The sequence below is a fragment of the Ornithodoros turicata genome, chromosome 1 (genome assembly GCF_037126465.1).
Source record: "Ornithodoros turicata isolate Travis chromosome 1, ASM3712646v1, whole genome shotgun sequence".
NCBI lineage: Eukaryota > Metazoa > Arthropoda > Arachnida > Ixodida > Argasidae > Ornithodoros > Ornithodoros turicata.
Genome location: NC_088201.1, coordinates 94,462,285 through 94,490,082, shown reverse-complemented (window position 1 = coordinate 94,490,082; position 27,798 = coordinate 94,462,285). Strand labels below are relative to the sequence as shown.

Below are 27,798 nucleotides of genomic sequence, written 5' to 3'. Positions count from 1 at the left end.
AGGTGTGAGATAACCGTTTCAGGTGAGCAAAAAAAAGGTCGGTCAGTAGTACAATTAATTCACCTCTGAACCGATTCCCGAACCGGTAACCGTATCAATTTTTTTCGGTTCAGTTCCGGTTCGGCTCAGGACAAGCAAAAAAATTGTTCGGGTTCGGTTCGGTTCGGTTTCGTTAGAAAATAACGTTTTTTCCGGTTTTCGGTTCGGGTTCAGTTCCGGTTCCGATCCCTGGATATAGGTCGAGCCGAGACGGAATCGTCACGCGGGTACACTTTAACGCGCTATAATGGGGAAACTAATTGAAATGCACAAAGTGCCACGCGTGTTTGTTGTAGTGTAGATGGTTGTCCATCATTTACCATAAATTTCAAACATGTGGCTTAAACGTCCTTCGTTCCCTGTCAAGGCGGAACTCACCAAATTTTCATGGATAGAGGTCGACCTGACACGGAATCGTCGTGCGGGTACACTTTAACGCTCTCTAATGGCGAAACTAGTTCAAATGCACAGAGCCCCACGCGTGTTTGTAGTAGTGTAGATGCCTGTCAATCATTTACCATCAATTTCAAACATGTGGCTTAAACGTCCTTTGTTCCCTATCAAGGCGGAACTCATCAAATTTTCATTGATAGAGGTCGACCTGACACGGAATCATCACGCGGGTACACTTTAACGCGCTAAAATGGGGAAATTAATTGAAATGCACAAAGTGCCACGCGTGTTTGTTGTAGTGTAGATGCTTGTCCATCATTTACCATAAATTTCAAACATGTAGCTTAAACGTCCTTCGTTCCCTGTCAAGGCGGAACTCATCAAATTTTCATTGATAGAGGTCGGCCTGACACGGAATCGTCACGCGGGTACACTTTAACGCGCTATAATGGGGAAACTAATTGAAATGCACAAAGTGCCACGCGTGTTTGTTGTAGTGTAGATGCTTGTCCATCATATACCATAAATTTGAAACATGTGGCTTAAACGTCCTTCGTTCCCAGTCAATGCGGAACTCATCAAATTTTCATGGATAGAGGTCGACCTGACACGGAATCGTCACGCCAATACATTTTAACACTTTATAATGGCAAAACTAATTGAAATGCAGAAAGCACCACGGCGGGTTTGTTGTAGTGTACAAGCTTGTCCATCATTCACCATCAATTTCAAAGATGTGGCTTAAACGCCCTTTGTTCCCTGTGAAGGCGGAACTCATCAAATTTCCGTTGATAGAGGTCGACCTGGCACGGAATCGTCGTGCGGTTACACTTTAACGCGCTATAATGGCGAAACTAATTGAAATGCACAAAGTGCCACGCGTGTTTGTTGTAGTGTATATGCTTGTCAATCATTTACCATCAATTTCAAACATGTGGCTTAAACGTCCTTTGTTCCCTGTCAAGGCGGAACTCATCAAATTTTCATTCATCGAGATCGATGTGACGACGGAGTCCTGGTGAAAGCCAACTTGGACGCGCTCTAATGGTGAAACTAAATAGGATACACAAAGTTACAAGCACGTTTTTTTGTAATGTAGATTTTGTAATGTAATGTATATGGAACTTGTGACTTAAACGTCCTTTGTTCCCTATAAAGACACAACTCACCAAATTTTCATTCGAGGTCAATATGACGACGGAACCAATTATGCAGGTCAGCTTTGACGCGCTCTAATGGTAATTGGAATTAAAGTGAAGAAATTCCTACGCATGCTTTTCGCAGTGTAGATGTATTTCAATGATTTAACAAATTCTCTAACTCGCCAAATTTTTCGTTCTCATGCAGCATTGTGCAAGGCCGTAACCTCCTTACGGGTTAACACGTTCTAATAGCAAAATAATGAATATGTTAAAAATACCATGCGTGTTTATTGTCATATACATGGTGTCCCCGCTAAATGTGACCTTATTTTTTGAAAGTATATTTATCACTTTTTCCGAGATGAAATCTATTGCAATATATCATATGCTGAAGGACGCTCTCTAGGTAGGCATTAGGAGACTCCTAAGGCAATGTCTTAATTAAGTTTCAATAATTAACTTTTTAATTATGAATGCTTCGGTCACCAAATACCAAAGCCGTTTTCAGAACAAAAATTCCTTCGATAGATCGTTCGCAGAAAAAAAAAAAAAACGTGAAGGACCACCATTTCTTTCTTTATTTTATTTATTACAGTCGCGTCTTTCCTTCGCCCCCAACACGAGAGAATAAAAGATCACACTATCGCCTCTTGCGTCCGTGAAAAAGATTATAAAAAAACGGAAAATGCAGCTCAAGATAAGGGCAGCTCCGATAGAGTCACCTGATACATTTGTTTTTGTTTTCTTTCCGCAAGTTAAAGCCAATCTTCGACGCATGAGTCGGCACTGTGCTCTTTCACTCTCTCGCATCGAGGGTCAACGAAAGACGCTTTTTGCAAGATGCACAATGAACAAAATAAAGAAAAAAAAGTGTTCACGAATTTTTTTCATACGATATATCGAACAGACTTTTGTTCTGAAAACGGCTTTGGTATCTGGTGACCGAAGAGATCAGATTTTCTCATTGGAACAACTTCGTAGCTTTTACAATTAAAAAGTTACTTATTGAAAGAATTAAGACATTGCCTTAGGAGTCTGCTAAATGCCCTCCTGGGGAATGCCCTTCAGCATACGCTATATTGCAATTGATTTCATCTCGGAAAAAGTGATAGATATATTTAAAAAAACATATGGTCACATTTAGCTGGGATACCCTGCATACAGGGTACGTGAAATAAGACTGAATGAATTTGATGAAATTCGCGAATGACTTTCTTTTTCGCAAAAGTCGTTCAATATATCTATTCCGGACGCGACCAATTCAAAGGTGGTGGCGTATAAAGAAATAGCGCAGTCGTTAACTAACGTTCCCGATTAATCATTATAATTAGTGAAAATACGTTGACTGCGTAATTGCAAAGATGTAGAGCATAACGCTGAGGGGCCTACCATGCAAGAACCGAAATCACAGAGCCTTTTTGCGCTCTAGTAAAAAAATGTGCGAACATACACAATAATTGAACACTACGCGGGTTTTGCGGCAATTTCTCCTCTCCCTGTCTCGGTGTCACCACTTCTCAACTGACAACAGGTTGTTCCTGAAATCATGGAACAGCCCGCTTTGTCCCTGGAGTGAGGGAAATAGCGATGTTGTTTCTCAGTCCACATTATCATAAAACGTGCCGTACTTGATTTTCTTTCCGTCGTTATCTCGTTTGTTCTGCACAACACAGTTCGCGATGTGATGTGATAAACGTCACGCAATAAAACTACAAATGCATTACTGTAAAAACCTCGCAGATAACAAAAACACAATCACCCATTCCGCTGCTCAATAAATGTCTACGTTGTATCAGATTTCAACAAGAGAAAAACAACCAGGACGCTAGGAAGCGGGGAGCCCCATGTTTTAAGAAACAGCGTGACGTCAGTATCGTCAAACGGTGACAGTGAGGGTGATAGGAAAGAGCGGCTGCCCGAACTCGCGCAACTCTCGACGATAGTGCATTTTCGCTCATTTTTTAGGGGCTCAGAGAAGTGTTACTGTTTCGATTCCTGCTGACTAGACTTCTCAGGGTTGTGCTCTCCAAATTTGGAATTGCGCGCTCAGCTTGTTTTCAGGAATTATGAAGATTCATTACAAAATAGTTAACGGCCGCACGAATTACATTGATCAGACACATGCCGTCCACAACTATTGCACTCGAGTACATTGTGCTGCTTGGGCATCTCTCTTCCTTTTGTCTTTGATTCCAGCGCCTATTTGAGCAACACCTCCAGGATATGGAAAAGGCCTGTGCCTTGCGTCACACTGGAAGGCCTGCTGTTACTTTTGTGGATGCTGCCATGAAGTAACTGAAAGAACGAACGAGAAGAAAGCTCGAAGCAGGTCGCAGTCCTCCATATAGGTGACGTAAGCGTGCATGCCCGACATTATTTAGGAAGTGTGGGTTTTCCAATCACTTTTTTGTGCCGAACGTGACCCTGCTTTCACCTCTAGATGTTCTGAAAATAACGAGTCTTCCGCTTGTTTATTTCTTATTTTTTATTTCTCTAAGGGAGGGAGTTGATAACCGACAAGCATTCTTGATGGTGCCGGGAAGAGACTAAGACGCAAAGTTTGGAATTAAACATTGAAATGTCCTCATGATAAGGCCAAGAACAAACTGAAGCGTACGAACAGTGATCATGGTGTAACAAGGTGCAAGTACAAAAGTGAGGTGCGGTTACTGAAGTGCGGTTACTGAATTCCCTTTCTTAACTTATAGAGCATAATTTCTTTTCAGCATAATGTAGGATAATTTCTGGGGTTTTCCTCAGACGCTGTCACACATACGCCGGCACATTTCTCTCAGAAGTCGCCCCAGGACACACATTGGTCATCGTCGAAGGCATCCCCTTTCCCCACAGAGAGAACAAAAAATGGACCAGGGCTAGTCTTACAAGTGACAATCACACCGTTCCACACGCTACGAGCAGCAGCCCACAATTCTGAGCAGCAGCACAGCGAAGAAAAGTTTGGCAAAGCTTATCAGAGCTGATTCATCACGTTTTCATTCTGCGCTGGGCAATTGCTGCTGATAGCCGGGCTCCGCGCGCGATATCTGATGTACAAATTCCCTTCCTCGTCTGCCCACGTCTCTTTCCATCTTCCTTCCTCCTCGCCGCATACTTCTCTTTCAAGTTGGCTTTCTTACACGTTCTTCTGCTATCAGGCAGAACCTGAATCAGAGGAGGTGTCCCTGGATTCTGGTCATGTTACTCAGATGTTTTGTCCGTCATGCAACAGACATCATCAGTGCCAAACTGCATTGCACAACCGGTCGCTTTTAAGGAGATGGGAGTACTTTTCGTTGAGGGGCCACAGTTTTGGTTACAAACCGAGGGGTCACCATGTATGTGCCAAGACTCTAGAAGCTTCCTGTGTCCCCATCTTTGTTCTCGAGCCAAGGTCACCGCGTTGTCCCGTTGTCGAAACAATGTCCCGTGTCCCAACAATGCTCAGTAGGCTCAGTCTTAAACCGTGTAGCGCGCGTCGCGCTCTTTATGTCCCGCTTATGTTCTTTGAAACGAGTGTTCCTTTTCCTGCCTGTCTCACCAATGTAGCACGTGTCACAGTCTTTGCATTGTACTTTGTAGTCTGCTCCAGGCTGGTCTTCTGGGGGGACGGGGCCCTTCAGTTTCGATATCAGACATCGAAGTTTCTTATGTTTGTTATGTTAAGTCTTGTTATGTTAAGTTGGAGTTCTCTACTTGTTTGTATGCATTTTTATGTCTGAGGCTGTTTTTGTGACAAGAGGGCAAGGGTGCCGGCAACATGGCACATGTTCACAAAAATGCAGAACCAGAGACACACACACACACACAAATTTATAGCATAACACAGTCCCAATCATTTTGCCGTGTCCTTTTTGCTGTTCTACATTTGTTTCTGTTTTGTTTTTTCGTGTGTATTTTCTGGATTTTAACCCAAGAGCAGTTGCTGTAGAGGATGCTGACAACATGTAAAGCATACATTTTCTCATTCTCACATTATGCTGTAAGCAGTGTGAAATACAACTCAAAAGGAATTTAATGAGAGACAACCTGTCACCAAGATTAGTGTGGGAACATTGCAAAGCAAAAATAATTCTAAACCATAATGGACTCCTATCCTATTTAATGGTACAGTATCAGATGAAAGTTATTCAAATAATATTAAAGAAGTAACTGTGCAAATTATCAGTCAAACAGTGAAGCTGGCTGCAGTACACGACAATGTGTCACATGTAACAATATCAGTGTTTCCAAAACTGACACAAACCTTAGGGAGGCCGCAATAGTCAAAGCGGGGGTTACACCACTTGGCGAAAAGAAAAAGCAGATGAAGTGAACGCAATATGCGACAAAACCAAGGAAACTTATCTCCTACAATTGCAATATATTGAAGTTATTTTTAAAGAAGTAGAAGTTCAGTTCAGCGCACAAACACTCGGGATCCGAGCTAACGTGCTTTCCGTCTCCCCCCCCCCCCCCCCAGGTCCGTCGCATTATTTCTCACTGTGTCATGACGGACCCCCTAACCTACAGCATACGTCACTTGCGCACAGTAGTATAACATTTATATTATTGTATATGTGTCAGGGCGCACACAGGCACAGAAGAGGAAAGATATCAGCTGTCGCACACACAGCCATCTCGAAAACTATGCCAATCTTCGCTGATGCACCCACGAATCCACAGGAAGACCGCCGAGGCTTTCCCACTCGGATGAAGTACCTGTACATTGAACTGTAAACAGTTTGGTGTACACTCCAGAAAACGAGAACAGCTGACTGCCGATTTCATGGGCGGGGCCATGCGAGCCGACAAGGACAGTTCAACAGAGGAGTAATTTTAGGTGAACGCGAATATGGCGCTGGTGGTGCAACGCAACAATTTGCACTTTAAACGACGTAAAACACCAAAAAGTGAGCAGCGAGGATGCTTGCTTGCTTGCTCATTTGTCATTATTTGGGCCTGTAATCCACATCAGGGTTCAGAAAGGCTACTAAATGCCGATGGCCGGCACAAGAAAAACGTGTTTGCAATGGTTTTTGTCCCGTTGCGGTTCAAGCGAATATACCTTTTTTGCTGCGTCCTTCCTCTCTTCTTTTTTTTCTTTATCGTTTTTTTTCCGGTTCGTTCCTGAGCCCTAGCTTGGAAAGCTGCTCCTGTTTAGTTTCGGTATAAATCAGAATGTGGGGGCATTGTATATGCCGCACTTCTCAGTACTCCATGTCCTGCAGTGTTCTCCTTCAGGTTAGGTTAGGTTGGGTTGGGTTGGGTTAGGTTAGGTTAGGGCTCGCTCCCCCTTGCCGTGATGGACTTCCGAGTTAGTGCGAGCGAGGTATCTCCGTAATGGAAAACCTGAAACGCTGCACTACAAACAAATGTCACCTCTGTGGATAATAATTTGAAGCATACAGATGAAGGATTCATTTCATATCTAAAACGATTGCCAGCAATTCTGCTCTTTCTGTTTATCGAAACAAAGAAAAACAGCTTGATAAAAAAATAGATCTTAGTGCATTATGGAAATTAGAATGCCAAAATACCTTGCAGATAAGGTTTTCCTCCTCTCCCATACGCGTCAGTGCGAAACTAATGTACACGTAGTCCTAGTTATTTTATTTTAAAAAATCGATATAAAAATGGCTACGACCATGAAGTATGCCTTTGTGGCACGTTCCCGTTTATTCTATGTGTGTGTGTGTTTCAGCTTTGACATTTTTTTATAAAAAAGTCACGAGAGCACGTCATTTTCACAGTTGAGTTCTACGGGCACGTATGTTTTCGCTAGCAACTATATTATCTTGGTTCGGAAACCGTATGTTTGTGGAACCTAGACAGACGAAAAAGGAATCACAAAACACGAATATACTTCAAGTACTCTTCTCCTTAGGGAAGCGAGAGATTTATTGACTCTACGTTGCACTAGTGTCAGCGCGCTGAGCGGTTGAGCTGGAATTGGAATTAGAATTGGAAATGAATCAAAAATAATAAGAAATAATAATGAAAAGAAAAAGAACGAAAAAGCGTTATCTGAGCTGATGGAGGTCGGTTCACTCTGGAAATTGTTGCACCGACGACTAGCGCCACGTTCGAACTTACCTAAAATTGCTTCTGTTGAACTGTCCTTCTCGGCTCGCATGGCCGCTCCCATGAAATCAGCAATCAGCTGTTCTCATTTTGTGGAGTGTGTACTTAATACGAGTGGGAGAGCTTCGGCAGTGTTCCTGTGGATTCGTGGGTGTATCAACAAAGATGGATATAGCTTTCGGGATGGCTGTGTGTGTGACAGCCGTTGTCTTTCTCCGTCCCGTCTGTGCGCGCTCAGCAAGCTTGAAATCTGCCCTGATACATATACAGTAATATATACCTTCAATATACCCTGATACATATACGGTCAATAAATTGGGACTTGCTCCACTGCAATCTTTCCCGGAGTTCACAAGAGACACTGTTTGTGGATTTGTGCCTTACATTTAATCTCTCGCATGTCGTTCCACATCCTACCCGAATAACTCATGCCACACAATCAACCCTTGACTTGGTTTTAACCTCCCATCCTGAGCACATCACTTCTTTGCATGCCACTGATGGTCTCAGTGACAACAAAGCCATTTTCTTCGATATCTCTTCAAGTCGTCCAAATGTTCGTAAATTCATCAATAAAACCATATACGACTACGCTCGAGCTAACTTCAAAGCCATCAACGGGAGTCTTGAAGCTCTGTATGAAAATTCCTTTCATGGCACCTCGCCTCACTCCATTGAGGATAACTGGTCCCTCTTTCGTGACAACATAAATTGCCTTACCGAGTACCATGTTCCAAAGATAAGAATGAAATCTTATGATCACAATCCTTGGTTCACGAAAAGTCTCAAAATCTTGCTAGCCAAAAAAAAAAAAAGTTTTTATTCAGGAAGGCAAAGCGTCTTGGCGACGACGTACCATGGGCTAAATTTCACCAATGTGAACGGCAATACAGGCGCTCGATCAAGGAAGTCAAACATAAGTTCTTTACCATCGACCTCCCGTCTCTCCCCCCATGACGAATAAACCAAAACAATTTTGGAAAATTTTATCTCCGCCAAAATCCCACCTTATCAGTCTGACACCAACGGCGATACTATCGCTGACAACGACTGCGCCAACGCTTTCGCTTCTTTTTTTTCATCCGTTTTCAACACCGATAAAGGCACACCCAAACTCCATTATCAGTAATCGCCTCCTCACCTATGGTCCCTATTCATATAAGCACTCATGGCATTTGTAAAATCATTGAGTCACTTAAGCTGTCGTCAAGTGCTGGTCCGTACTCTATTAACCCGAAGGTTCTATACAACACGAGATCTATTTCCAGCCAGATTCTATGTTGCATATTTACTCAGTCACTCCAAGATTCTGCTTTACCGTAGGACTGGAAGACGGCGAAGATTGTCCCTATTCACAAATCAGGCAGCTGCCACATCGTTAATAACTACCGCCCCATTTCACTCACTAATATGGCATGTAAAATTCTCGAAGACATAATCTTCTCCAACGTACATGTGGGGCCCTCCCCAAAAGTATCTCTGCGACGCCATAGAAGCCATCCAGAATCGGGCTGCCCGTTTCATTTCCACCGACAACTAATTCAATACCTCTGTAACCGCAAAATCGAATCTTATACCCCTGTCACACGGGCATTTCGATCCTTCTCGAATCCGATCTGCATCGAACTTCCCGAGCACGCTCGAGTTTTGACGCTGCTACACGGCCACTTTCAATGCGCATTGAATCGTTGACGGTGTCGAGAATATAGGCAAATGAATAAACGGAACTCATTAATTTCGCGTTTCCTATATAACAGCGATATTAGTGGTTTTATCGTATACCGATGTAAGCATCATTTGTAGCTTCGCGCGCATGTCCGTCTTAAGTTATGACAGTTCACCGGGGTCGGGGATGCAAATGGCGGCCGTCGAGCCGTCTTGAAATTCTCAATCCTGTCATGGGAACTGTCTTGAGTGAAGCAGGATCAAAGTTCGATCCTGCTTGGAAGCGGCTGTGTAGCACCATCCGATCTGCATTGGGTTCAAGCAGGTTCGGTCGAGCAGGATCCAAAATGCCCGTGTGACAGGGGTATTAATGTCGACTCACTCGACCGTCGTCGCAGTCTTGCCAAGTTAGCCCTCTTCCATAGGTTCTTTTTCATCTTGCACCGCACCAATCGCCCATCACCCGTTCGAGTGTCATTTTTCCTCGCATCGGCCACACTAATAAGGTCACACGCTTTCATTGTAATACCAATGCATTATCCAGATCATTCTTTTGTTCAACTGCCATGGAATGGAACAACCTCCCATCATCTCTCGCAACTATTATCGACCATACAGTATTTTGTAACACCCTCTCCCGTTCACTCCACCCACAAGACCACCACGCTTGTATGTCAGTTGGTATGAAATTTTTCTCCTCTCCCTTATCATATTTGTTAATTATCTTACTTATGTGAACGAACTCCCTGTTTCATGCTTTAATACTTGTTTACATTATTTTTTATACATATAAGTTTGTACTGGTCGTCGTTTCTTTATTCTCCTGTTACTTACTGCTAATTGTGTTGTTCTTTTTTTGCTTGCTTGTTTGTTTCACTCAAGTTGCTGTAAATGTATCTGTACGCACCAGTTCCCACCCCCCATGTAATGTCCTCCGGACACTTGGGGTTCTCGAAATAAATAACTAAATAAATATGAATGTTATACTAGTGCGCGCAAGAGCGTCTCATGTAGGTCCAGGGTCTCGTCATGATACAGTGACGAATACTGCGACACACTTCATTGAAAGCATTGCTGCGAGTTAGCTTGTTTCCCGACTGATTGTGTGCTGAACTGAACTTGCATTTTTATAAAACAACTTCAATATAATGCAGTCGTAGAGAGATAGTTTCCTTGGTTTTGTAGCATATTGCCCTCACTTCATCTGCTTTCTCTTGGGGGCCCGTTTGGGCTATCGCGGCCTCAATGGGGGTCCTGACACACGGTTTGGGAAACACTGAGGCATACTGTATATTGTCCTCTCTCTTTTATACTGTATATTGTTACATGTTGTAGTGTACTGAAGCCAGCTTCACTGTTGTATTGTTTCTTCGCATGGTTACTTCTTCAACGTTACTTGAATGAAGAATGCGGAGAGGAAATGTATGACTTGCATGTTCTGGATGTTCTCTAATTGCTGACCCCTGCTGTTGGGCTAACATCCAGCAACTACACAAAAAGATTAACAAATGCAGAACAGGAGACAGAAACACGGACACAATGACATGATTGAGATCATGATATGCTGTCAATTTTTTTCTGTGTCTCTGGTTCTACATCTTATGAACATGTGCCACATTGCCAGCACTCTTTCCCTCTAGCTAGGAAGAGAGCCTCTCAGTAATAAAAATGCAGGTTGTCAAATGCACGTAAACAGTGCTTACATTTTTTGAGGTCTTCGCTCATCTAATGTTTATGGCAGAAAATGATCCTCTAGTTCACATGACATACTGAATATGAGTGTGCTCCACAGCCACAAACTACATTGTAAATTAGCACTGCAGTATGTTTACCGGCACACATGAAATTACCCTTCACAAGTGCATCGTGCAAGCTCATTGATTCTGATGCTAATTGCTCATGAAATAACATGGGGTGGGGTGAAAGACACTGGAATCACATGTTGCGTCACTAGCAGTGCCGTACTCACTCAGCAGTGACATCACAAGCAGTGATTTTTCACTGAAGCCTGCAACTCAATGATGCAATTCACATCTTGATTGCAGAAAAAGTAAGCACATGTTTGTGACACTGAAAAAATGGCTAGGAAGCAAGCGAGCTGGTGAAGATGATGCATAATATAAAAAACCCCGAGACTAGGGAACACGAAGGGACAGACACAAACACGAAGTCTCAATTGTTGTCTCTCAGTTGAGACTTCGTGTTTGTGTCTGTCCCTTCGTGTTCCCTAGTCTCGGGGTTTTTTACATTATGCAACATGTTTGTTATTACTTGATGTACAGTTGAAACTTGTTAATGTGATGTGACGGCATTCTCGTGGATTTTGGCAATAAAACCATTTTAGGATAAAAAAACACCTGTCAAGGTATAAGCTATATGAAAACTAGTAAATTGAGTGAGGCATTATAAATTGCCTTTTTTTCCTTTATATTTTCAAGGCTGACATACATCAGCTTGTGTAACTGTCGATCTGGGCTATTCCAGCCAAAACCAGCCAGAGATGTAGCTTGACTCTCTTAAATATCACTGAAAAAAATTGTGTGCATTTTTTAGATGATGCATATATCGAATGTAAATCATCATTTGGTTTGTTGAACAATGGGAGCGCATTAAACTGTGCCGAAATATGAAGTTGTACCTTACGAGCTTCCTTCTGACATCCACATGTACATCATTTGTGCGCTTTCCTTGCCAGGTGTTAGAGGGGAAGCACGGGCCTGCTATCCCAAAGGGCATGTAGAACGAGTATAAATCTGGTGACGTAGTGAGAACAGAAGAACGGAGCACATTTTGGGTAAAGTTTACGATAAATATCCGGCAAATTAGCATTCTTGAAGGAGCCCCAGATTATATATGCTTGTAACTGATTGCTTGTGATTAGCTTCACATAAAAATATCAAGCTGATCTATATTCATTATTTAACCAAGTGTTTGAGAATATCAAGCACTTGCAAAAAAGTATTTTTTTTAGATAGTATATTCACATATAGGTCGTCTAAAAGAAATCTTCCCTTATTTGTATAACTAGTCCTCTCCTGTTAGATATTGAAAATCGACAGGTTTATATTTCTTTAAAAAAAACAAAAAATTCGTCACCATAATGTGCAGCAGCTTGTTCGTCAGTTGAGGCCATCTAGGAAGCAAAAAAAAAAAGATGCCTTTGTGGCTGTCACCTGCGAAAATCGACAGTCTGCTTTTCCATTTTGAGAACCTAGAGGTGTATTTGTTCTTACGCAAGAAAAATGTTTCGTCAGCTCATTCATATCACATCTGTATGACGCTATAGCACACTTTGAACAAATTTTGCATTCAACTGTTCTGCCCAGTTCTACAGATTAGTTGCAGTCGCTGCTTCATAACAGCTTTGTCAACATTTATGATTGTTTTCACATACCTGAAGTCATCTGGAAAGTGAACAAATCTCATCATTTCAAGGGCATACCCTCTCCTATAGCATGTTCAGAATCTGCTGGCATGTGTTTTCTGTAGATCTTATAGGATTAGCTGAGCATATTGGCTCAGATCATGTCAGAATGAGATGTAACAGCTTTTGGAAACAATTCATTATGATCTCGTGTGCCCTTCAACCACAACAGAAAAAAAAGCCCACAGTCTTTCTTTCAGTGGGAATAGGTGTTTTTGCTGCATTAACAGAAGGTGGGTCAAAGTAATAGTACCTCCTTGTGGCCTGGGTGGAGCATGCCTCACTGTGCTTTATGTCCAGTAATTTCTTCTCCAACCGTATCTCTTTGGCAGTGAGCCACAACATATGCAGTCTTCAAGCTTTCTTTCACCAGGAAGAACAGCTTACAGCTCTGCAGGCATCAGAATATCTGCACGCAATAGGGGGCTGCAATCTAGCCCTATAGGTGGCAACGTTTTAAATGGTACTGCGAACACAGTCATAGTACCCTTTATCACGGCACAAATCAATTATGCCAAAGTCATGCTTGTGGAGGCAAAGCCATGCTTGTCAAAGCCAAAGAGGCAAAGTGATGCTTATGGGGGGTTTTATTACGCCCTGCTGCTCAGTGTATGGCTTCTGTTTTTAGCTGGAACAAACCAATAAAGAAATATCTGAGGAAAGAAATATGCCACCTTCAGTTGCCATCAACCAAGCAAACAAAGTCAATAATGGTGGTTGTTATTCACTCTGCTATGTGATTGTGTTCATGTTAATTCACCTGTTTGGTACTGTGGGACCAGCTAGCTTCCTTGTAGTGTAACATATATGTGACCGCATGGAGGACAAAAAGGAGGAATTAGCTAGGCTGGCGTAGGAGCTCTCACACTGGCATAGCTGGTCAAAAAGAAAATGTGGGCCATACATCACATAAAACATAAATACCAGTATATTTTCAGCAACCACTGGTTAATTTCTAGTAGGTGTGGTGCATATAGCATGTCCATGGACTGATTTTTTTATTCTTAGAGAAATCATATTTTTACAGTTATAAGGGATGACAACATGTTCTACATCCGAAGTGGATGCAATTATTAGAAATAGAAGGTCGGTGCAAATGCAACGTCGGTTTCCCTACTTGCCGCTATAGTTTTCAAAAGTTTACTCGTGACCATTTAGTGCGAGGACATGGCCCCGAAATAATGGTTGTGTGAGAGTAAGTCCCGGAGCGTTCTTTTTGCCTTTTCACGTGAGGAAGAAACAACGCTGCAGAACTGCAAGCAGCTCATTTAATGTAATGTCGTGCAGGATCTAAGTTTTACAGCGATTTCATATTTCAGCACAATATTTATAAGCTGTAAAAATAGGTGCAAGGGTACCATACAATGAAGTAGATGGTAACGTAAATTTTAGACCTCTTCTTGGCCTGGGTGCTTGGCATAAAGAGTGCTCTGTTAATAAACGTACTTGGGGATTTCTGCATGTGAAGATCATAGGAGAGAAAAGAAGGCAAACAAATACAACAGAGGGTGCCATTCGTTTCTCACACTTATGATTTCAGTTACTCATTGCGCTTGATTTTCGTCAGTTCCCACATCTGACAACCAGAATTTGCACTGTATATCCACGCGAATAAAAAAGATGCAAAAATTTCTGTGAGAAAATTCATGGTTTTTAAGACCTTGAAAATGGCATTCTTAGGTTCCAGGGTATTCAAAGACCAGTGAAAACAAAGTGCTTGAAGTATTATATCTAGATACATCTCTTGCAGCTTTTGCATGGCAAATCGATGTCTAGGAAGGTGTGCGAATCAATGTGGATGTTCCTGAAATTAGAATCTTATTTCGTTACACTTCGAGATTACCGTATGCTGGTTACAAAAAATTAGGGCACCTCCGCTGACTCAAGTTATTCATCCGAGAGAAAATAGTTTTTTCTTGCATACAAATAAACAATTTCTTCACATTCATATGCAGCTTATTTGCAAAAATGCATTTCGAGAGTCTGTCCAGAACCTGTTCCATGCATTTATCAGAACATAGGCTCACAAGGAAAACCACAGGTAGGTTTGGATTTCACGATTCTACGGTTCTGAGGCTGGAACACACAAACACATATAGACGGACAAACACAACACATCCACACGGTATCGGAATCAGGCTTTTTCGTCGATCGTCACTTTTCAACTCTACGATTTCACAACCAAGGCAGCCCTGCAGGAGAATGGCGATGTTCGCGACAATGTTCATAATATAGCAGGTGTCCACCATTGCTGGAACCAACACCGGGAACTCATTTGGTGACACGACACGAATTCAGAGTTCGACACACTCAAATTTGACAGCCGAGCAGCAGAACAAAGCACTAACTGCAGTGTCAACAGAATCCTGATAGCCGGCAGAGAATACAGTTAACGATTTGACCAGACTCGGTACTTTCGTTCCCAGCCCGCCGCAAAAAGCCTCACCCTGCGCGGAACTATTTTGAGACGTGGGAGCGAAAAGCCTTCACTACTCTGAGGCTCTCGTCCCTGTCGACCAATCAGAGACGATTTATTTTGAAAGTTTGAATCTGAAGCGTTTGTATCGCAAAAGTTGATTTTTACGGCTTTATCTTTACACCGTGGATTTTTTCGTGGCTTATTTCGAGGAGTTTATTCTCGAAGTTTATTTTGCGAAGTGTAAACCAGAGTGATCCCATTGGTTTCCACGTCTGCCAAAGGAGGGAGCCATCGCAGCCGCGTTTAAAGATGGCGAAGTCACGTGGAGCGGGCATGGGCCGGCGAACAAGTGAATTTCGACTTCTGCTTCTCTCTTAGGGCCAAAATGTGCATTTCTGAGTAACTGTGAACTTAGTGAACCCGACTGACTGTGTTAATTACCTCAGAAGTCTCATGCGACCCTTACCTTCTGTCTGGCAACCGGCTTTTGCTTTCTGTACTCAATCGGGTACTTTGGGTCACTTGTCCGTTGTTATGCAGATGTGCATTTTTCGGTGCTCGTGATTTTAACATTTTCAGGGAATTTTTTACGACGGAATTCATCTCCAGCGATATGTATGACTCTGGACACAAAAACTTCGTATGTTCATGTGCTGTTGTTGGCCTGTTTGCTGACTGAAGACAAGATTTGATGACAATACCAGCGACCTTGAATCAGAGGAACGAGATAAATAGTCCAAGGCACAGGATGCAGCACAGCTGCAATCTGAAGCACAATTTGCTGAAAAAGATATGACCCAGAAGCAATCACAAGTTCGTAAAAACGAACGATGCGCTTGCACGGTAACGAACTTGGTGGTCCCCCAAGAGCACGCACATATTTGTCTCGATCGCTGTCAGTTCCCCTGGTCAATGAACCCATGACAAGATATAGGATCTTCGAAGTAAGAAACGTACTCCACTTTGTAAGCATCCTTGGTCTCTCAGATGAACAAATAGAGAACAAGCTGTGCCATACTGAGCCTGTTTTAGATTCGTTTCGGTCAGACTATTTGAAGGTTCTAAGAACCCACAAATTATGGTGGGACAAGTAACTCATTTCGTGTAGAGGACAGTGCCCCGCTCGACAATATTTCCTAACCAAACCGGACCCGGTGAAGCTCAATAATTTCATTCGCGCTACATCACAAAGCTTTGTGCTAGAGGAGGTTTATACGGGCAAGAACACTGGATGGAGAATCAAAAAAGAGAACGAACTGTTTGGGGCCATTGTCAAACTCCTTCAAGGGAAAACCAGGGTTTGCTGCGTCAATTGCGACGTGTTTATGTGCCCTCTAAATCGCAGTCGTGTTCTCGACCTTCATAACCTCCATGACCTGTAGTACCCAATCGTGTACCACACAGTTCTTCCTCGAAATTTGATACATCGATTTGTAAGTGTTTTCATCTAGTTGTATTCGATACTTTGAGCAAGAATAAAGTGATTTCATCGAAAATGTTTCTGTATTTTTTTTTCTTCTCACGTCTGAGGAGGATTAGGGTGGACGGGTAGGTGGGAAGCCTTGAACAGACCCGTGAAACTAAAGAACGTGGATAAGACATACACCGTCCACCCCTATTGCACTCGACTTTCGGTACATTGTGCTACTTGGGACATGCTATATTAACAAATTCAAGATCGGCAGTGGAAGAACCCAGAACCCATGAACTGCTCATATGGTGTTGCTCACATGCTCACATTGCAGAGATATGTTCGGGCAACGTGCTTAGAAGGGCTTACCACTTTCGTAGCTTCTTCAAATGCCGTTGCCACCGTGGGTGAACCAGACACCATGAATTTCCCGCCTGAAACCGGGGATTGATTGATTATGTGTTTAATGGCACAAAGGCAACAAAGGCCATAGAGCGCCGGGGATATACAGTACTCCTTTACTAGCGCGCACTGTTACGGTGTCTTCTGGCCAGCAAAGGTTCCCAATGATGATAGAACGAAAACGAGAACCAAGGTAACGCTGGCAGGATAGGCTTACCTGCAGAGCATATATCGGAGTTCACGTACAGGACTGTTCTGGATATTAGCGATTCCCGCATTCCCTGAAAAATAGAGAACATATACGGGAATACACATTTGCTAGTAAACTCGTCAAGTAAAAATACGTCGAGAAGGAAGAACTGGAACAAATATTGCATGGCATAAGCTACGCTTATTGCTTGTGTCCTCAACGTTATGATCATGAACGGAACATCCCATGCAAACTAGCGCTCTATGAGCTACTCTTGTACTGCCTATTTATTTTAAATATTTAAAACAAGATCTTACGAGCACCAGTGATGACTTTCAGTACTTCAAAAGTTGTACAGTAACTTTATAGTATCTTGTACAGCAACTTTTGCGAGTAACTTGGTGTCTTGCGAATACTTGCAAGGGTCAGCATTCAAATCAAATGCCATTTTCAGTAACTTTAACTCATTTTCCGAGTCACTTTGAAGATACTTCTCGGTGCGTGACATGACACGGAGGTCAAGCGAAAGATTCTCTTTTGTCTGTGCAATGCGCTTTGTGTCGTACACACAAAATTTAGAGAATACCCGACTCTTACACGACTTACACTGTCGTCCAGGAGTGTAACTTTAGTCTGCGGGGATATGGGGTAAATTTATGTACCTGTATTTTACTGAAGTCAGCTCGTTATTGGTTTGTCTTTCGTTACTGGTCAAGAGTGCCCATTGAACGATCAGGTCTTTTGCCAGACGTCATCCTGGGTGTGCGCACGCTGAGATGAATTATGCAGAAATACGTGAGGACGCTGTTACTTGGACTGACTGAGGACGGCTAAGTAAGACGCTCATATTTTGGCGGTCACTCGCAATCCGCTATCTCAGAGAAGCCCAGGTAGTCAACGGGCAACAACTTACATATCCAGCATGGTATCCCAGCGTCATAGTACTGCTATACGACCGCAGCTCGCGCATCATGGCCATGGCCATATCAAATTAGTGTCACAGTAGCTGTGCTACTGTGCTGCAGCACAGTAGTGCAGGTCCCCATGGGAACCTGTCATTGCCACCTGGAGCATGGGACAAGTTGCAAACCTTGACCGCATCGTGTTACGAAAACGGAGGGCAAGTGGTCATTGTGTGATGATTCCCCTCACCAGCGAAGGATTAGGACGCCTGTTAAGAGTATTTCCACTGTCTTGTTAAATGTCTTTCCATAGAAAACTGCGATGGGAGCTGACCTTGAGAAACTTGTGCCCTGCTTGTCAGGGTGATGCATAGCCAAGAGGAGACTCCCGTTAAGAGAGAAACAGAGACCGAACCGAACCCCAGTTTGGTAAATTCAAGGATGAACCGCGACCTGGAAAGGGGAACGTGGGCAGTTGCTCTCTCGACGCCACTGATGTAGAGCTGCTCCGGGGCTTTTGGAAATAAGTTACTGGTTCCTGGTCATGCTCACCGGGATACTACGGCTTCCTACATGGAGACGACTGCAACGACATCGGTTACCTTCGAAGCAGCGAAAATGTCCAGATATGGGTAAGCCTATCTGGATAGCCATCAGCCATTTCTGAGGCAGCACAGCCGCTATGAAAGACGCCCGCCGACGAAGAAACGTCATCATACAGAACAACCTACGTGAGAGGTTCTGCAAGCTACGGTGTACCATATGGAACGATATCTAAGTGAGAGGGTTTACAAGCTACTGTTTACAACATAGAACAATATCCAAGTGAGAGGTTCTGCATCTACTACTGGCAACGGCAACGGCAGTGCTCCTAAACATGGACATCGGGGCTGTGGCGAAGGTATGGGACTTTGCTTTGCACACTTTGGGTCAGACATATGGCGAAAAACGGAGAGGCTGTCGCGCCGGAACAGCAAAATGGTGCACATAGAGGGGATGATAGTTTTGATGAAAGGATGCAAGAGAAAATGCTGGAATTAGAATGCTTAAAGCTACAGATCAAGCTAGAACAGCTCAAGCTGGCACGAGTGCAGCAAGCTGAGTGTGACGTAACGTCCAGAACACGTGTGCAGGGACAAAGAAGCGCGATAGGTGAATACGCCAGGGAACTGAGAGCCATGTTACCGCCAATGCAAGACTCCGATCCCGTCATACCAGCCTTGTTCAAAAACGTAGATGTAGCGTTTGAAACTCTACCCGTCCGGGGAGATCTCAGAGGCACACTTACTCTGCCATTCTTGAATGAAGAAATGAGGGCATTCACTGTTAGCCAGTGTGAGGAAATGATTATTTCATACAAAAATGTGAAGGAAGATATTCTAAGAAAAATGACAATGACGCCTAATGAGTGCAAACGTCTTTTCTACACGGTACGAAAAGAAGAGAGTCATAGATCCAGTTCAGTGCAAGGCTGGAAACGCTCTTTACTTACTACGTTAATAGGCGGAAAGTAGAAAGCTTCGATGATATAAAGCAATTGATCATAACCGATAAACTAACGGAAGTCATGCCGGACGACATAAGGGGCTATGTAATCCAAAACGATGTGAAAGAGTCGCTAAGGCCAAAGGAAGTAGCGCACAAAAAGCCCTCACAAAACTGAGAGGTATAGGTGGGAGTCTCAGAATGCACGTTATAATTTCGATGAACGAAAGGGAAGTGACAGACCGAGGTTTGAAGGACCTCTGCGGAACACACGTTACCAGCGAGAGGAGAGAAGAAATTAGTTACCGAGACATACCACAGTAGAAAATGGGAAGAACACGACCCCATAGCTAGTAGGGCGAAGTTTCTTATGGATTGAGCGATGAAAGGAAGCTAGAAAAGCAAGACGAGGCTAAGGCAGTCAAAGTTGCGATTAGAATCGCTACGTTGAATGCACGTGTTGATTTTGGCGCAGATATAACCGTACTTGGAAGCAGTAAATTGTCATCTGATGTTGATGACGAGAGCAAACGAAATATTAAACTGAAAGGAACGTGTTTGCCGAGTACAATGATCGACCTATACCTTTTCTTAGCAAAAAGTTGACACCATCAGAAATGAAGTGGTCAACGATCAGACACGAGGCCTGGTCCGTTGTCTGTGCTATATGGCTGTTGGAGACCTGGCTATTTGATACGCAAGTCCGGATAATCACCGACCACAGTCCGCTGGTTTATCTCTCATTCACTCCTTTGTCTAGTGCTCGATTAACTCGCTGGCCGTTTGCACTGCAAAAGTACAACCTTGCATTTGAGCATATAAAAGGGACACAGAATGTATGTACAGATGCCTTATGCCTTGTGTAATTATAGGCGTACATTCTTTCATATTCGATTATCTTTTGTGTGTGCACTAATAACCTTGTAGCCTAATTGTAAAATGTTGTGTAGTATCGTTTGTTACAAGTATGTTTTTTGTATAGGTTATTTGTGAATTACCAAGTGGTATATGTTTGTCAGAGTGGACGGCATAACGGCGCACATTTCAGCGCATGGTCCACTTCGTTGTCAATGAGCGCAGAGCTCGAGTAACGGTGTAGCTATCATGCGTGGCTATTTCGGGGTGTGCTGGACAGTGTCTCATCTAGGCTTCGTTGCAGTGTGCGTGTGTGCAGTAGACAGTTTTTCGTTTCTTTGGGAAACGTTTTACAGGCAACAAGTGTCGTCAAGCATTCTTGGGGTGAGGCGGTGATGTGTAAAAGTAGAGTATGTCCGAGGGTAAAAAACAAGAGAGTAAGACTTTCCGCCTCTGTATCTTTACACTCCCTAAGAATATCATTGACGCCCTTTGTTGTGTAACGGGAAATTTGGCAGAATAAAGTCAGTATCGGAAGTGTAAGGCAGGGTGATCAGGGTAAAGACGAGCAGAGAAGTACAGAAATGGAGTAACAGTCATAGCTACACTCCATTTGTCCTCTTTTGTTTCTTAGAGTGAGTGATATTCGGGGCATGCAAGCCCCATCTTGGGAAGAGGTAGCCTGTTTGGGAGCATGGATGAGGCAGTGTGTCATCCTGAAGGGCATATATGCTGGTAAACCATTGAGACTCTTATCAGGCAAGATAGAAGACCCGAGAGAGATCATGTAAAATATTAATAACCCTGTATGAAGCTAAAGCAATGAGAAGGAGAAAAACGAGAGGCAAGCCTGTCGTTTCTGTTCTGCAGCCGATTGCGAGTCAGAAGACCGCATTCTGTGGCGGGCAGCCTTCATAACCTACTCCAGTGACGGCGGTCAGCCCACTGCTTCCTTAATTTAGCCGGGAGCACGTAGCCGGCTAAATAATCCAATTGAATTCAGTTTGCTTAATGTTTCTGACTGTTTCAAAACGAAACATTCCGGTTACATGTAAATAGAGCACCCACTATCCCGATCGCACCTTCAGTTCAACTGCGTTTTTTGTCCGGTCACCTGTTTCACTGGAGTAAATGTGTGGAACCGGTTGAGGCGAATTACATGTCGTACAGGCAGTACATTTTTGCTCTATATAACTGATATACAGGGTTCGCCAAGATAAACTTCGGGGTTTGTAACGATATAAAACAAATAAGAACAGTGTCGGAAAGCTAAAGTAGGTGTTAGCGGATGTATTATGCCCCAAAATTGTATGTCGATACTGCCATTTGGTCCGTTCCTCTGCGGATAAATCGTGAAAATTAGAAAACCGCCGCTGCCTAGTTGGCTATTCCTGTGTTTCAGCTCCTTTCCGTCAGATGGCGAAACGGTTGAACGCGGCGTTGCAGACGACATCGAAATCTGAACAAGTGGAACTGAATGCAGAATCGTACTCTGCAACGCCGCGTTCGACCGTTTCGCCATCTGACGGAAAGAAGCTGAAACACGGGTATAGCCGTTTAGGACGCGGCGATTTTTTAATTTTCACGATTTATCCACAGAGAAACGGACAAAGCGGCATTGTCGACATAACCTTTTGGGGCATAATACGTCTTCTAACATCTACTTTGGCTTTCCGACACTGTTCTAATTTGTTTTATCTTCGTTACAAACCCCGAAGTTTATCTTGGCGAACCCTGTATTATTTATTTATATTATTTATTTATTACATGTTTTCGTCGCGAAATTTCGCGTGTGGGCTCGCTGTGACGTCAATATCTTGAAAGTAACGAGTGACTTCTATGTATTTCATACTGAAATAGTTTTCAAGAGTGCGTATTTATAGTATGGGTAGTACTGTATTTATAGTATAGTATATATATATTATATATATATAGATACTCATGGAACGATGCGACAGCACCAGAGGACACGTGTTTCGCCGTGTTTGCGGCTCGTCAGCTCTGAGTAGCTGCGCATCGTTCCGAATTGGCAAACCAGGGGTCGCTCAGCGAGCGGTATACACCTGGGAGGGTGACTGAGCACTCCTCAATGCCACAGTGCAAGCCAGTGAATTATAATTGGGGAAAAGCCATTAAAGAAACAAGTAAATGACACTAGACGTGTTTGAAATTCAAAGTTACAGATTAAAATGGCTTCTACAGCTGCACGCGGGGAACAGATACTCATGGAACGATGCGACAGCACCAGAGGACACGTGTTTCGCCGTGTTTGCGGCTCGTCAGCTCTGGGTAGCTGCGCATCGTTCCGAATTGGCAAACCAGGGGTATATAGTATAGTATAGTATAGTATAGTATAGTACAGTATAGTATGGGTATTTTTGCCCAGTGGTCAGTAACTTAACTTAAATATTTTTTTCTGAGTATATTGGGGGAGGGGGGTGCAAGCCTGCTTCGAACCACAGCAAAGGTCTTTGATGCGTAGCGATTTTTGCTCTGCCTTAAATACCGCAACGTTGCCTTAAGTAGCCTAGTGGTACCTTAACCCTAAACATTGCCGTACCTTAGGGGTTAACCCTGAACATTCGCCGTAGTGCGTAAGTTGCTTCTGGAGGCATACTGACATGTAAATGCCGCTTCAATAAAAGTGCTGAAGAAGGGATAAGCTGGCCTGCCCCCTTATTCCACATTGAGGTTCGGTTACAGCTTCCCTGCGATTACTCCTCGTTTTGCTCCCCAGCCCTGGATGTAAACCTCAACCTTTCCACGAACCTACGTGCATTAAGTCCCTAAAGAGAGTAATGGTGGTGGCAATGCATCTAGTCTGAAAAAGGACTCGATTTTTTTCCTACAGTGTAAACGTGTGACTATCCATCTTTATATTACCAAATGTACGTCCGTGGTACCATCCATTCTTATCTCTGGTTCTCTGGTGTGCAACTAAACATACAGGGCGCTTCACCTAAAGTGATAAAAAATTCTAACTGGCGACCTACTCGCCGGAGGATTGTGGGACTTTCGGCAATCACCTTCTTAGAACTTTTGACGCCATCTAGGAAGGCTTTGGTAAATTTTTAATTTGGAAAATTTCTTTTAATTTAACTTTGAAAATTGCCAAGTGAACCTCACTTTTTTTACAGAAACATGAAATCCTTCTCGGATAGCCACAGACCCAACAAAAACTATGCACAGTATCGCAACAGAAATACTCTAAAAAATTTGTACAAATTCCGCTTCAGCCCTGCTTGCTTGGTTGTCGCAAAGAGCGCACGGGGAGATGAGGAAGTCTTCCCGCCTCTTGTATTACCTTTTTTTTTCCCCTCTTTTATCTTGATGCTGGTGACAACCGTCTTACCACAAAGAAGGCAAAACAAATGAAGGCGGGGAGACTTCCTCCTCTATAGGCACATTTCCTGCGTGCTCCTTTGCGAAAATCAAACATGCGGGGCCAAAGCGTAATTTTTACTAATTTTTCGACTATGTCTGTTGCGATACTGTACATAGTTTTTGTTGGGTCTGCAGTTATCCGCGGAGGACTTCATATTTCCGTAGAAAAAGTGAGGTTCGCTTGGCAATTTTCAAAGTGCAATTGAAAAATAAATTTCCCGCAATTAAAAATTGTCGAAAGTCTTCCTGAATGGTGGCAAAAGTTTCCAGATGGTAATTGCCGGACGTTCCACAATCCTCCGCTGAGTACGTCGTCGTCGTTTATCACTTTAGGTGAAACGCCCTTTATATCACGTACATAGTATAAAGATTCTCTCGGGCGGGTCTTGGGCATATGCTTGACATTTTACTAACCCTGAACAGCCAAGAGAGTACGACAAAACTATAAATATTTCTTTACGCCAGCTCGCTTGCCTCTTGTCTGGACGCTAATCGGCAAATATGATATGTTCACTTTCTTCCGGATCTGTGCTGTGTTCTACTAACCTCTGTATATTCTGTGGCCCCAATATGTCCAAATTCATGTGCATCCCAGGCAGCGAACAGTATAGTTCTCCTGGGTCTCCATTTCTTCTCGTGCACCAGATTTCCCATGACATTGGATACTTCTAAAGCTTGTGCTGTAGCGGTTCCTGGGCTTACCGCTCCCGCACTCCATGCATCGATAGGAACTCCCAGGACAACGTAGCGATCTGCAATCAATATAGTGCAGATCGACGTGATGAGAATACACCAGAAATTTTATATTCGGTTTTTTGAAATGAGAGTGCTGCGTGTGAGGAGGTGTCAGCAATGGGCCATCTAGTCTAGTTAGTTAGAGGCCGGTAATTGCAAAGTGTGGTCACTGAAATAACTTTCAACTTTAACTTTCAATAACGTTAAACTTAACCATAACTTTCATCTCCGCGGTATCCTTTCTACGAGTTTGTACTGATCGATGTACAAATCGATCGATCGATCGTCGAATAAATTGCGATAGCGTTGCAGCAGATGAAGTACGACGACTCCATTTCGGAAGTGAAAGAAGCACACTCTCGGGAGTTTTAGCAGATAGGCTGCAGTCTATAAGCACGATAAAGGAAGCTGTCAAATCTAAGATCAGCAACGCGATGTCAGTCACATCAAAGGAATCGGGGTCCCAATGCTGAACTGAACATATCGTTCGTTATCGTTCCCAGGCTGCACAAGATGTCGGGCCGATGTCGAGAACAGGTTGGGGACGTCGGCTGGACATATTCCCAGCATTACTAACTTTTGACCGATATACGACAGGACATGCCAATGTCGGATCGATGTTGACCGAAAAAAGCTACACTCGGTCGACAATGCCAACTTCCAACGGTTATCTCACAGAAGTTGGCAATGTCGGCTTGATGATGATAGAAACGAGCGATACGATGATTCCAGCTTGCCACTGAGATCCCACAGAAGTTGGCAATGCTGGCTTGATGGTGACCGAAACAGGCCATATCACGCTGACAATGCCAACTGGTGGCAGACATCCTACAGAAGCTCGCATATCGAAACAGAACATGTCGAAACGTGACATCAGCCCAACTCCGGGGGATATATCAAAGCCGATGTCAACTTCCAGCGGTTATCTCACAGAAGTTGGCAATGTCGGCTTGATGATGATAGAAACGAGCGATACGATGATTCCAGCTTGCCACTGACATCCCACAGAAGTTGGCAATGCTGGCTTGATGGCGACCGAAACAGGCCATATCACGCTGACAATGCCAACTGGTGGCAGACATCCTACAGAAGCTCGCATATCGAAACAGAACATGTCGAAACGTGACATCAGCCCAACTCCGGGGGATATATCAAAGCCGATGTTGGACCGATGTCAATGCCGAAGGAAATTTCTATTAATGGAGAGGTGCACAATGTTAAATAAACCTATTGGGTGTCTGAACTACGCTGTAACTCGGCGGCATCCGCGGTATCGGATAACATTGACGACAAGAGGAAGTTTCAGCAGATCGCGAGCGCTGTACGAAAACCGTAAAGGCCGATACAATAAAGGAGGCTGTCAAACCAAAGATCCACAACATGATGTTAGCGACTTGAAGGCGATCAGGTGTACGGTTTATCATGTTTTAGGAACCGCTATCGTAAAAACCTTCCGCCGGCCTCGGTCGCTCTGTCGGTGATGTGTTGGTTTGCTGATCTCAATATAGCGTGTGCAAACCCGAGGATGATAGCAATAGTAGCGGCAGAAATACGGTAGCACCATTATTGTTATCAAAGGCCTTCCACTTTGCTAAATTCCCGCACGCCTAGAGTCACTAAATAAGCTACGCTTCAGAGTATAGACACTGAGTTCTAAGAGCGCCATCTAAGAGCGTGCGCCATCTTGTTTGCGCGCCACGCTACCCACGCGCACGCGCACTTTAGGGCACGAAGCCATCTATTGTGCGCGGGTGAAATGTTCCTTTCGTTTACAAGCAGTAGTTGACGGCCTTGAGCTCACCTTGAGATCTTCGAGACGCTTTGGTGGACAATACATAAATTATCGCACAACAATCACACACGCTTCTCTATCCCACAGCGAGCATTACGTTAGCTGTCTTTGATCCTCAACTGGGCATGGTGCCGGTGTGGTGCGGAAACAAGATGGCGCTCCTGCTCTCTCTTGGACCTCAGTGTCGATATTCTGAAGCGAAACTTATTTAGTGATTCTACGCCCGCCGACAGCCGAGGCGCGCGATAATAAATAGAGGAGGGGGAGATTGCGCATCACGAGAGTGAAAGGCCCTCTCTCCACTTACGCGACGCTTCACGGGGGCCCAAAACTGCATTAAAGAAATGCTATCCAATTTAAAATATTTGAGAACAGTGTTTGTCGCTTCGATATATCGATACAGGTTTCCAAATCGAATGCAGGTAACACTGTCACTCGTTTGAGTGCGAACTTTCGCAGTTTCTCAACAGCGCGCATTGTGGTCTCATTCACGTGTTCCTTCATATCGTTGTTTAGGGTTGAAATCGATATTGATCCTGTGATGGCATTACGCGAAAAGAAAACCCGAAATGTTCTGCTGCAGTCTATTGCGAATAGGTTTGTTTTTGTACCTTTATCATTCGATGCCAGCAATATTCCCTTCGGTAATTAAATGAACACAGTTAAAGCTAGCTTTAGTGAATTGTTTTTGCAGAAGCCGTTCACGGACGGTATCGCGGGAAACCAATCAGAATAGGGAGTCACTCAGAATGGAATCCTCTGGTTGGACGGCGGCAAAACCGTTCGCGAACCGTTCGAGTGAAAACAATTCCCTAAAACTCCCTAATAGCTTCACTGATTCGGTTGAGCGCTCCCTCAACCCATTTCCTCCCTGTCCTACACTGTAGAAACACAAGTTCAAAGGGAAAGCTTTAGCATCGATCCCGCGGGTTTTAGAAAATAAAAATGATCTAACCTGGGCTTGCCTAACCTCAGGCAGGGTGGATGCACAGTCTATATTATCCCTCTCCACATGTTGAATGTTGAATACATATTCACATGGCCTAACCTAACTTCAGTCAAAGCGGATGCACAGTCAACATCATCTCTCTCGACGTGTTGAATACGTATTCACATGGCCTACCCTAACCTCAGTCACGGCAGATGCACAGCCTACATAAACTCTCTCGACTTGCTGAATACGTACTCACCTGGCCTAACCTAACCTAAATCTCGGCGGATGCACAGTCCATATCAGCCCTCTGCACATGTTGAATACGTGTTCACCTGGCCTAACTTAACGTTAGTCACAGCTGCTGCGCAGTCTACATCAACTCTCTCGACGCGACGAATACGTATCGACCTGGCTTAACCTAGCCTAAATCACGGCGGATGCACAGTCCACATCAACTCTCTGGACGTGTTGGATACGCATTCACCTGGCCTAACCTAACGTTAGTCACGGCAGGTGCACAGACTACATAAACACTCTTGACATGTTGAATCACCTGAATGAATTCA

At 43.7% G+C, this 27,798-nt stretch overlaps 1 protein-coding gene across 2 annotated transcripts in view; it reads right to left on the bottom strand.

Annotated features, from left to right (window-relative positions):
- The window catches only part of LOC135366605 (N-acetylated-alpha-linked acidic dipeptidase 2-like), a 144,790-nt gene that overhangs the window by 33,012 nt on the left and 83,980 nt on the right, over positions 1 to 27,798 (bottom strand). For both annotated transcript variants that reach the window (XM_064599389.1, XM_064599397.1), the window contains 3 exons: positions 24,318 to 24,523; positions 17,173 to 17,236; positions 16,923 to 16,987 (listed from right to left, as the gene is read on the bottom strand). In XM_064599389.1, coding sequence (XP_064455459.1) covers positions 16,923 to 16,987; positions 17,173 to 17,236; positions 24,318 to 24,523 — 335 coding nt within the window. The remainder of the gene's footprint in view (positions 1 to 16,922; positions 16,988 to 17,172; positions 17,237 to 24,317; positions 24,524 to 27,798) is intronic.